The 12,052-nt window shown below is 40.8% G+C and overlaps 1 protein-coding gene across 1 annotated transcript; it reads left to right on the top strand.

Annotated features, from left to right (window-relative positions):
- The first annotated feature begins 2,332 nt into the window (after positions 1 to 2,332).
- LOC127198072 (prostate and testis expressed protein 2-like) lies at positions 2,333 to 7,590 on the top strand. Its single transcript, XM_051155864.1, has 3 exons — positions 2,333 to 2,393; positions 7,149 to 7,277; positions 7,433 to 7,590. Exons 1-3 carry the CDS (start codon positions 2,333 to 2,335, stop codon positions 7,588 to 7,590), a joined length of 348 nt encoding a protein of 115 aa, XP_051011821.1.
- The last annotated feature ends 4,462 nt before the right edge of the window (positions 7,591 to 12,052 follow it).

Below are 12,052 nucleotides of genomic sequence, written 5' to 3'. Positions count from 1 at the left end.
TTTATTGATATAACATTTGTTCTTAACATGTGGTTATCACCAGTACTGAAATGTACACAACACACACACACACATGAATTCAATTTAATTTATGAGACAGTGTTAACTCATTTATGATGGAGTCTCAATGTCTTAGTTGTCTCGGGATTTAAAAATGCTGAAATGAGGCTTCAAACTTGAGTGTGTCTAAAAAATTCAGTGGTCTGGCCAGGACACTGAGCCTTGTTAGGTCTCAGCTTATCACCAGAAGATCTGATATGGTTACTGTGGGCCTGGAAGCTTGTGGTGGTTCTGCCCACCCACTGTCCGGAATGATGAGAAGACAAACATCCTGTATTTCAGAGGAATTTGTGTCTTGTGACTTTAGAGTAGGCTGGCCATGCAATATACTAATGTCTGGGACACTGTGTATAATGAAGGAGCCCTTCATTGGCAATTGAGTTTAAGACTAAAAATGTAAATTTAGATAATTCAACCTCAGCTATCTTTAGAAACATCTGAGAAGCAGCCATGATGGTATTTGGTAAATGGGGTGTTTATGATCACCAAACATGTCAACTTACATTTCCATCATGAGACTGATGTAGAGACTTGCTGTAGAACAGCAATGTTCCATTAATACCTAAGTGGGGTTTCTTTAAGACAGGAATCCTTTAAAAATTGATATATTTTGGGGAAAACCCATGTAATAGGATCTACCACTTTTTTCTTAGAAAATATTTTAAAATATGATAACCATAAGTTTCTTCAATATTAACCCAAATAACTATTTTCTTTGTTTCAAATTTTCATTCCATGTTATCAGGCCAATATGTAAACCCTGCCTGACAGTGCATGTTGTATTAACTGGTAGTAGTACGTTAAGTATATAAAACTCCGACAGCACTAACAAATTGATGCCACGCGAGGAAAAATATGTTCACTAAAAATGAAATTAATTTGATTTGTCCTGTTTTCCTCATTCTCATTTTCTTTGTCTTTTTTTTTTTTAGAATGGTTACAGTGGGGTAGTAAGGGTTAGGAACTGTGAGGATTCATAGAATTCCATGTTAGAGAGGCATGGAGAACATACAGGTAAACAGGGTAATGCAGCATAGGGAATCAGTTTGGACCTGAGTGGATTACTAAATATTGTGGCGTAGCACCCATCTGTCTTGGACTCCTCCCATGTCTAATGCACTCTCTTTGTGTTGGAAAGCTAGGCACGGCTGTCTCATGAATAGTAGTCATGCTTGTAAAGCATGAAGTGAACCAGGCTCTCTGTGTGTGGTGCACCTGAGATCCTGGATGTCAGCCTCCAGCCATTGCTTTATACACACAGACCACCATCCATCTATCCATCCATTCATTTTTCATTTTGTTTCTTTTATCCTTTGCTTAGTCACTAATAATGACTGGGTGCCTGATCTATTCACCATTTGTGAACTATGCAGAGGGAGCATCGCCAAAGGCTTCTGTCATGAAGGGCTCGTGCACAGAGGGAAGGTGACCTAAGGGCCATAAGTCCAACCATGCAACCTGGTACGTTCCCTATCCCAAGTGGGCCCAGCTGGTGAGCTTGCTTGGTGCTTTCTTCTTCCTTTGGCTAGATGTGCATGCATGCTGAGTGTCTGGGACACTGAGTATTTTTCAGCATAATGATTATGGATAAAGATAGCTTAAAGAACATCAGTAGAAATTCTGAGTATTTCAGCTGAGTGTGATTCAGAAGCTGAGTCTGTGTTTGGGAAAATGCTACTTGATTGATACCGTTATTTAGAAGCTGGATGGCTGAGGCTTTGCCTAGGGAGAAATTTGTTTTGTAATTTGTAAAATAATGCAAGAATCCACAAAGCCCCCTTTACATAAGTTGCTCAGGTGGCACTTGCTATGTTTCTTCAATGCTAAAAAATTCACTATAGAGGAGGTATGATGGATGTGGGTGCACAGTCATCCTGGTTTATGGAACATACTGAGCAAAATTCTGTTGTTGCAGCTACCCTCACTATTGCTGAGATGAGATAGGGATAAAAGGTCCAGTGGCCCACTCTGAGCTCAACCTTAGGGAGCTCACTTAGGAAGTAAACAAGCCTAGCTTCATCTATGAAGGAATGTAAGAAGGATCCATGAACATCTTGTGCCCTTTGAAGCGCTGAAAGAGCTGGTCCTCTGGGACACTTTCCTGAGCCTGGATACTAGCAAAAGCACCCACTGGCAGGTGTGTAAGGAAGCTCCTGCCCACTTCCTGGGGGCCACTGAGAGCAGACTCTGCAGCCTACTGTAATCTACCCTGACCCCTCCTGGGCACTTGCTGCCAGCTGTTCTTCTGTGTCCTTTGCCAGCCCAGACTGAGATGGGCAAGCTCCTGCTGCTTCTCCTGCTACTTGGAGCTTTTTCTTTTGTGTTCATCCAAGGTGAGGGTAAGTCCTTAGAGATGGAAACAGGAGTACAGATGGGCTAGAGGTCGCTGGGATAGACTTGAGATGATGGCCTGAATACCTGTGGGGAGCAGAGGGAGATCAAGGTCAGGACTCTGGGATGAGTTGACCCAATATCAAGATATCTTTGTGTTGATTCCGCCCTGCTCTTGCTGGAGTAAGAGGTCAGACCTTTTCCATGGTCTCTTACAGTGAGATCAGTCACTCCCTAGGGAAGAATGAGTTTGTGTGCTCTTGTACATCTATGTCTTTGAGTCAGCCTCCCTGATTTGGCAGCAGCAGCCAATGGGTGTGGAAGCTACCTCACAGAGCTATCCATTGGGAGAAAGTCACTGGAGAGCTTTTCTTAGGCCAGTATTTCAAATCAAGTGCACTGTGTTGATCAGGTGGATCTGATCATCAGATGCCTTTGGAGCGAGGGTATAGGCTATGAAATACTGTGAGCTTGCCTCCCTTCTGTCTCCAAGACAATATCTATTCCTCAAGCAATTTACATTTTATTACATTTATTTAGTGTGTGTGTGTGTGTGTGTGTGTGTGTGTGTGTGTGTGTGTGCGCGCGCGCGCGCGCGCAAGCACATGCTATGGCATATATGTGGAGACCAGAGAATTTTGGGGAGCCAATTCTCTTGCTTTTCCATGTGGGTCCTAGGGGTGGAGCTCAAGTCATCAGGCTTGAAAGCAGAAACCTGTTGAGAACCACCTCGCTGTTTCCACAAGTGTTTTTTTTTGTTTTGTTTTGTTTTTTTTGTTTTTTGTTTTTTTTTTTTTTGCTATATCCTTCCATTACTTTTATTGCCTTCTCACTCCCTCTAAAGCACTTCTCCACCAACAAATCCTCCTCCTACTTCCATGTCTCTTTGTATAGCTCAGGGATTTTGACTAGGTTTACTTGCATAAGCATGGGTGCGGGGTTATTTACTGAAGCATGGACAAACTTAACAGTAGCTAAGCCACTGAAAATAATAATAATAATGACTCCCTGACTTGTAGCACACTGACTGCCAGTAGTTCCTCAGAAAGCAGTGAGACCTAATAATCCTTTCTCCAGTCCGTGATAGAATGTCTTGATACTGTATAAGTCTTATACTGACAAACACAGCTGCTGTGAGCTCTTGAGTGCACTGAACATGTCACATCCAAGAGATAGAATTTTATAGCACTTTCCTCGTCCTCCAGCTCTTACATTCTTTTTAGCTCCTCTTCTACAATGTTCCCTGAATATTGTGGTGGTGGGGGATATGTGCTATAGATATTTCAGATAGGGCTGAGCTCTCAGTATTCACTTATGCTTAGCACTTTGATCAATTATGAGCCACTGACCACTGTGGAGAGAAGCTTCTCTGACCAAGGTTGAGGGAAACAATAATAATTGGTTAGATACATAAATACTTAGAGGCCAGTTTGACAAGTCAATTTAGAAAAAAAAAAACAGCTTTGACCAGCTTTATACCAGACATAAAGTACCTCTAGTGAAGCAATCATTAGATTAACAAAAGCAATTGGTTTCCTACATAACTATTGTTGCACTATTGCACCATTGACCACATTTGCCTGACATGTCAGTAGTTTAGCATGTAGAGTTCACCAACAGATACAATAAAATTGATGGCTTTTATCCCCCAGCACCCTGAAGAGCATTTCTGGCACTATGAACATTAGCCAGCATGAAGTAAATTTTCAGGTCAGTTCCAGTTTGATTTCTTTATGTCTCACAAATAAAGTATATTGTATCTTCAGAAATAAGGTCTCCTCGTGTAGTTTTGATGAAAAAACAGGAGTGGTGGCAATGGTCTGTGTTGTTTTGGGAATCCTTGGGATCTCCCTGACCAATAGCTCAAAGGAGGTGTTCCAAACCTGGCACTGGGATTCTTTTTATAACAACTCATCTACTCTAGAAGTGTTGTCCACCCATGCATTGTACTTGTGTTTAAACTCCTTTGTAAAATTATATTTTCAATTTGCTTACAATATAGTGTGTTTCCATAAGGATTTGTTAATACACGTTTAGCTTTAATTAATCCTGTCCTCTGTCCCTCTGCTCCAATCTGTTCCAACTTTTCCTGCCACCTCCTGTATGTTCCTCCTCTACTTTCATGTCACACATGTACTGCTATTCCCACTTCCCCTCTAATGACCCCACCTACTCACACAGTGATCCCATTCTGTTTTCCCTGGTCTCTGCAAACACTGTAGACTAAAAACACAAAGCTGAAAATTCGAAGCTAGGATCTACATAAGAGAGAGAATGTGTGGTCTTTGTCTTTCCAGAGATAAGTTAGTGTATTCATTATAATATTTTTTTAGTATTCCTGTAAATTTCACTTATTTTTGCAAATGAGGAAAATCCATTGTCTTCATTCATCAATTTATGGACAGCTAGGCTGATTCTGTTTCCTAGCTATTGCGAATGGAGCAGCCATAAACATGGATATGTTATATATCTACAGTGGGGTATGGTTTGGGGAGGGTATATTCTAGGAGTTACACGGTTTACCACATGTTATTTATGCTTATAAATAACCAATTTACATCATATCTGTACCAGTTTACATCATCACTAAAAGTGAAAGGGCTTGCCTTTGCCCAAATCAATATGAGCATTGGCTTCCAATTTTTTTCTTGGCTGGTATGAGATGAAATCATAAAGTAGTTTTTATTTGTATTTTCCCTGGGGGGGGGGAGTAAGAATGTTGAACATGTTAAAAAAATAAATACTTATCAGACATTTGTATTTTTCTTTTGGGAGAGCTGTATTAAGTGCCAATTTTTAAAGATCGGGATTTTGTTTTCTTGGAGGTTTTTCCTTTTATATTTTATATACCAATTCTCTATGCAACATATAGCTGACAAAGGTTTTATTAATCCTATATGCTGTCTCTTCATTCGTCATTCAACCGACAACTTCCTTTGCTGTGTTGGAAACTTTTCAACTTCTTGATTTCCTATCACCAGTGGTAGGTGCACAGCTGCAAACTAAACCAGCAGCCGCCTAAGGCTATGCCTAAGAGACTGCTGCCCAGGCAAAGGCAGGATTTGTGCCTTGCAGGAAGAAATTGAAAGGAAGAAGTTCATTTCAGGATAAACCAAAATTAAAGCAAAGGTTAAATTGTTTAAAATATTGAGAGAGGATGCATGACAATTACTGTGACTAGCATTATTCTTTCCTGGGGGTGAGGGTAGCATGCTTGTTAAGGTGATAAAGCATGTGTAGGTTTCTTAAAGGAAAGATGCAGTTAGTTTACATTGCCATAGGAACATATGGGAGATTAAGGCAACTCTGGAGTTACATCTCTAATAGTGCTAAGAAACCACTTCTTTTCTTTGTGACACTGCCCAAAAAAATATAGCTCATAATAAAGTTTAAAAATAGGTCTAGATAGTTGTTTTCAGTTGATAGAGGTGAGAAATGATAGCTATTTATTCACATTCAGAATTTTAGACTCACCAAGATAGGCAAGATGTTTTCTTCAAGGTTGCCAAATACAAATAGACAAAATACTATGAATGTAACATTTATATAATTCCTGATTGTTCTGTGACTTTTCTTGCTGTATGTACTTTATTGTACATACGTGTAATAATATAAATGTATATGTAAAAATTTAAAAGTTAAAATTTTTCTTCCTCAATAAAAAACATTGGGAGGTGAATTTAACAAGCACACCATGAAGAACTGGGGCTGGAGTAGGGGGGCAGGGGTAATTGATACATTAGAAAGTCCTGGTTATAAGTCACTATCACCCCAAGGAAGCACAACCTAATTACTGTCCTTAATACCTTTGATTGAGGTGTATCTTAGAATTTATCATCTAGCAGTAAGTGAACACAATTTGTTCATTGTCTTTGATAAGATGTCTTTCAGAAAACACATATTATATCTGTGACCATTAGTCTGTGTCAGTGGAGTCTGAATTCTCTGGCTTTCTCAGTGGTAAGACCAGTTCAGATCCTGGGAGGAAAACATATTCCCTGTCTTGGCTTGTTCTCCCTGTGTCGCTTTAATTCCTTATCTTTTTATATTGCCTGCATCCCATTTGTGGAGTATTGACCTTATTGCCATAAGGAGTGGAGCCCTATTCAGGAAGTTCTTACCTATGCATTTTTCTTGGAGCGTACTTCCTACTTTTTCCTTCTAGGGGTTTCTGAGTCTCCTCAGAATTGAGGTCTTTGCTCAGTTTAGATGTGATGTCTATGTAGGGTGAGAGATAATGATCTAGTTCATTCTTCTACATGCAGAATGTAGAATGCTGGTTTTCTCGGCATTATTTGTTGACCATGCTGTCTTATCTCCAGTGTGTCTTTTTGTCATCTTGTCAAAAGTCAGGTGCTTGTAGTTACATGGCCTTACATCTGGGCCCTTTATTCTGTTCCATTGATCTGCAAAGTCTATTTTTATGCTGGTACTATGATGTTATTATTACAATTCTCATGCATTTAAAAAGGAACTTTAGGTGTCATATTAGCTTACACAGGTACTTTTTCAGTTTATTGCACAATGACACTGTATACAAGGGAATACCTATCACTCTATTCCCTATGCAAGCAAAACTGTGGTGTCAGACCCTGAGCTTCTTAAGGAATCCATGACTCAATCCAATGTAATATGTCAGCACCTGAGATTGTGTTAAGAAAATTCCTTGGATTATGTTTTGTCTCTGAATTCCTTAATCCTCCACCGTTCTTAGTCACTTCAATCCACCACTCACCTTTTATATCTGCTTTCCCTAGCTAAAACTACAGTGTGCATGGTCTGCAACTCTTTTAAAAGAGGACATTGTTTGTCAGGCAAGAGCAACTGCACTACTATGTACAGCCCTGGATGCAGAACCAGGAATTTCTTCATATTCTCGCATACAGGTAATGTGTTTAAGCTAGTCTGAAGATGTCCTTGCTGAGAGGTGGATGTATTCCTGCTCTGGAAAATTGGGTTGTTACTAAGAGAGAAAGTCCCCTCCTCGATGTGAATCCCTACAATTGTTTGGGCACTAAGTGTAAATTCTTCTATCTTCTAGGCAAGTGGGTCCACAATCATACCAAACTGGACTGCTCTAGTGCGTGTTTGGCTGAAAACATGTATGAAGGAAGATTGAAGATATCTACCTTTTGCTGCAAAGGTGAAGATTTCTGTAATAAATATCACGGTCAAGTAGTGAAAAAGGATGTTTACTAATTACAAATTCCTGTAGCAATTGTACTGTGTCCCTGTTGCTCATTTTGTCTTCCTGGCATCTCTCAGTGATTTCTTTCTGTATATTCAGCGTGAAGTAGACCTCTTTACAAACTATCAGTTACTGTTGAGAAAAAGGCAAATGTAAGAAACAAAAAATAAAATAAAATAAAAGCATAAAAGTTATATAAGATTGTACCCTCTTGGTTATTCAAAAAGAGGAAGGAATTGTCATGAATTCAAAGTTTATGGGCTGTTCTTTGCACTTGGCCAGAGAATTTTTCCATTCTAAGCTGATGCTCAACTTTAAAAGGTCATAGGCAAACTCCCTCTATTTCACTACTCTAAATCTCCAGTATCTGCATTATAAAATTGAAGTGCTCTTATTAAGGAGTAAGGATCTAAAATAACCACAGAATGAAGGAAATTAAAAAGGGACCTTATTGTGAGCACTAGAAAGGTGTTGCAGAGTACAACTGATTTAAGGAAAAAGAAGGAACTGGGGGAGGGGGGCTTTCATTAAGTAGAGGCAAGATGTCAGCTACAGAAGGAGGAAGAAATGTAAAATAACAATAAGGATATCTGAAAATTCATAAAGAAACATATATTTAACTAAAATTAAATATGGTACATACCTACATATTGGGTCATTATTTGTGACAAGTATACTATGTTAACCTTGGCTCAAATGCCAACACAGAGCACTAGCTGATACTGATGCACAATTGAACTCACAGAAGAATTCTAAATTGTGTTAGTAAATCAAACTGTGTAAAATTAAGAGGTATTGAAAATATCACTGAAACTGGTGGGGGTCTAATTTGACACATGGTGTCTATTTTTAATCAATAATTTACAAACACAGAGATGACACACACACATATAAAATGTGTCTTATTAAATATATATTTAATCTTGTAGAAATACATATTGAATAGCAATTATCCTTTAAGGCCTGAATAAAATATTCCAGCTGCCTGATTTGACTTAGACTAGCTTAGATCTTAATAAAAATTCACTCTCCCATGAAACCATACCTGGGTCAGTGAGTCAGAACAGGAGCAACGGGAGCCATGAATCTTCCTCCCAAGAAACAATGGAGTAGAAAAGTAGGTCATCCAGCCTCCACTCTTGTATTCAGACACATGTGGGGTTGCTCCAGCCTGGCTCTACATGTGCTTCAGCTTGATGCAAGGCCAGAAGTACTTAAATGAAGACAGTGTATGTGCCTCGGGTAATCAGATCACAGAGCTTCCCTCTGCTAGGTGACTGTGTACCAATCCCGTGCTGTGACTGGGGTCCTCATGTGTACCTATCAGCTATCCAAATGCTTATGTCCCTTCCTGTATCCGGAGTATGGAACAAGATGAAGAGTGGTTCAGAAAGCACCTTAGTGAAATACATACACTTATACTCTTCATTTCTTTCATTATTTCTTCCCTGACACAGTGTTCATTGAGTAGAGAGTTGTTTAGTTTCCATGAGATTGTAGGCTTTCTGTTATTTCTGTTGTTGAAGTCCAGCTTTAATCTGCGGTGATGTAATAAGATACATGGGTTTATTTCAATTTTCTTGTATTGCCTTAGGCTTGCTTTTTACTGGCTATATGGTCAATTTTGAAGAAGATTCTGTGTGGTTCTGAGAAGAAGATTTATTCTTTTGTGTGTGGGTGAAAAGTTCTGTAGATATCTATTAGGTCCATTTGATTCATGACATCAATTAGTTTCACTATTTCTCTATTTAGTATCTCTCTCAATGATCTGTCCATTGATAGGAGTTGGATGTTGAAGTATTTCACAATTAATGTGTAGAGATACATGTGTGGTTTAAGTTTTAATGTTTCTTTTACAAATGTGAGTGCCCTTGTATTTATGGCATATATGTTTAGGATTGAGATGTCCTCTTAGTGGATTGTTTTTCTTTGATGAGTGTGAAGTGTTCTTCTCATCTCTTTTGATTAATATTCATTGAAAGTCTATTTTATTAGATATCAGAATGACTACTCCAGCTTGTATCATGGATCTGTTAGCCTTTGTTCAGCCCTTTACTCTGGGGTAATATCTGTCATTGTTGCTGGGGTGTTTCTTGTATGCAGCAGAATGTTGGGTCCTGTTTACACATCCATTCTGTTAGCCTGTGTCTTTTTATTGTAGAGTTGAGACCATTGATGTTGAGAGATATTAACGACCAATGATTGCTAGTTCCTTTTATTTTGATGTTGGTGGTGGTAATGTGTTTTGTGTCTGTCTTCTTTTGGTTTTGTTCTAGTGAAATTATTTATATCCTCATTTTCTTGGGTTTAGTTAACCTCATTGAGTAGAAGTTTCACTTCTAGCATCTTCTTTAGGGCTGGATTTGTGGATAGGTACTGCTTAAACTTGGTTTTGTCCTGGAATATCTTGTTTTCTCCATCTATGGTGATTGAAAACTTTGGGCTGATATATTTGGTCTTTTATGGTCTGTCTGGAGGACCAGAAACTAGAGGACAGATGCCCCAGAGATCTAGGATAGAACCAACCTCACAAGGCAATCAATCAATGGAAACAAATTATTCTTAATAATATTCTCCTATACTCAGGAGACAGGAACCTGGTATAATCACAATCAGAGAACTCCATCCAGTAACTGATGGAAACAAATACAGACCCACAGCCAAACATTAGGCTAAACTCAGTGAGTGAATCCTGTGGAAGAAGGGGTAGGGGGAAAGGATTGTAGGAGCCAGAAGGGTCAAGGATACCATAAGAAAACACACAGAATCGAGAAGTCTGGACTCCTAAAGGCTCATCAAGACTGAAATGACAATCAGGGAACCTGCATAGATCTAACCTAGACCCCATGAATACATGTCATAGTTGTGTAGCTTGGTATTTTTGTGAAACTCCTAACAGAGGGAATGGTGGCTGTTTCTGGAACTTTTGTCTGCTTTTGGGATCCTTGTCCTCCAACTGGGTTCCTCATCAAGCCTTAATAATAAGGAAGATTCCTAGTCCTTATTGCAATTTCATTGCAATGTTTGGTATATATCTCTGGGAGACCTTCCGTTTTATGAAGGGAAGCAGAGGAGGAATGGGTGGGGATGGGGAGACAGGATCTGGGAAGAGATGAGGGAGGGGAAACTGTGGTCAGGATATAATATGTAATATATATAAACTTTCAAAAAAGGCCTTGCTTTGAATATAGGAATAGAGTACATTGGTAAAATGAATTTTTAAAAATCTAATAATCTGGCCTTTCATCTTTGCACATAATGTAAAAAAAAAAAGGAAATTATTGGGCAAAACAACCTATTAGGTCCACATTTGACAATGATGATAAGATTTTAAACACCCAAGAAGACAATCCCCAGCCCCAGAACAAAGGGCAAATCAACCCACGCTACAAAAAATAAACCAAGCTTAAGAATAATATACCTTCACTCAGGAGGAGCAACAAGATCGAATACAATAGAACTAAATTCCTTAGTTTTATGGACAAGAACATTATCAGAAGACAGATGCCTTATGTTGACTTTATATATAAAAAAATATCTCTGGGAGGATCCAAGATGGCGGCGAGCAGTGTGGACCGCGTTTGGAGGCTCCAGTGAACAATTCAGGGAATTGCACAGATTTCTGAGCCAGGAACACCGAGGTCCGAACATCACGGCAGCGGGAGTGCTCCACGGTTCGGAGGGACCAGGGTGCGGAGGACCTGCGTGCCCCTGCACACGGGAGGAGCGTGGTTTTTCTCTGATCGGAGCGGCAGCGGCAGAGGCAGCAGCACCAGCGGCACCAGCAGCGGCGGCTGAGGTTTGCAGCTCATAGCCTTCCGGTGGAGGCGATTGGTGTGGTGGCTGGTGGGAATTGCTGCGGGAGAGGGGACTCGGGGCAGGATTTGGGTCGCGTGGAGCCTTTGGACCCAGATTGGACTCGGCGGACAGTTCGGCCCCAGAGTCCCGGGTATTGGCCCGGCCCAGCAAACAATTCTGCCTGAGGCACTAACTCAGCGTGGCCATAGCTCCCCTGCTGTGGCGCAGGCGTAGTTGAGCACGCTGCTCCACACTAGGCACTACCTCAGCTCAGCGGCAGCTCCCCTGCGGTGACACAGTCTGGGCGGAGCACTTGGTTTCACCACAGGCGCTAACTCAGAGCAGCCGCAGTTCTCCTGCTGTGGCGCAGGCTTGGTGACGTGCTCGGTTCCATCCTAGGCACCACCTCAGCTCAGCGGCAGCTCCCCTGCGGGGACACAGTCTGGGCGGAGCACTTGTCCCACCACTGGCGCTAACTCAGAGCAGCCGCAGTTCTCCTGCTGTGGCGCAGGCTTGGTGACGTGCTCGGTTCCATCCTAGGCACCACCTCAGCTCAGCGGCAGCTCCCCTGCGGGGACACAGTCCGGGCGGAGCACTTGTTCCACCACTGGCGCTAACTCAGAGCAGCCACAGTTCTCCTGCTGTGGCGCAGGCTTGGTGACGTGCTCGGTTCCA

The sequence above is a fragment of the Acomys russatus genome, chromosome 14 (assembly GCF_903995435.1).
Source record: "Acomys russatus chromosome 14, mAcoRus1.1, whole genome shotgun sequence".
Classification (NCBI taxonomy): domain Eukaryota; kingdom Metazoa; phylum Chordata; class Mammalia; order Rodentia; family Muridae; genus Acomys; species Acomys russatus.
This window is presented reverse-complemented; position numbering and strand designations above follow the sequence as displayed.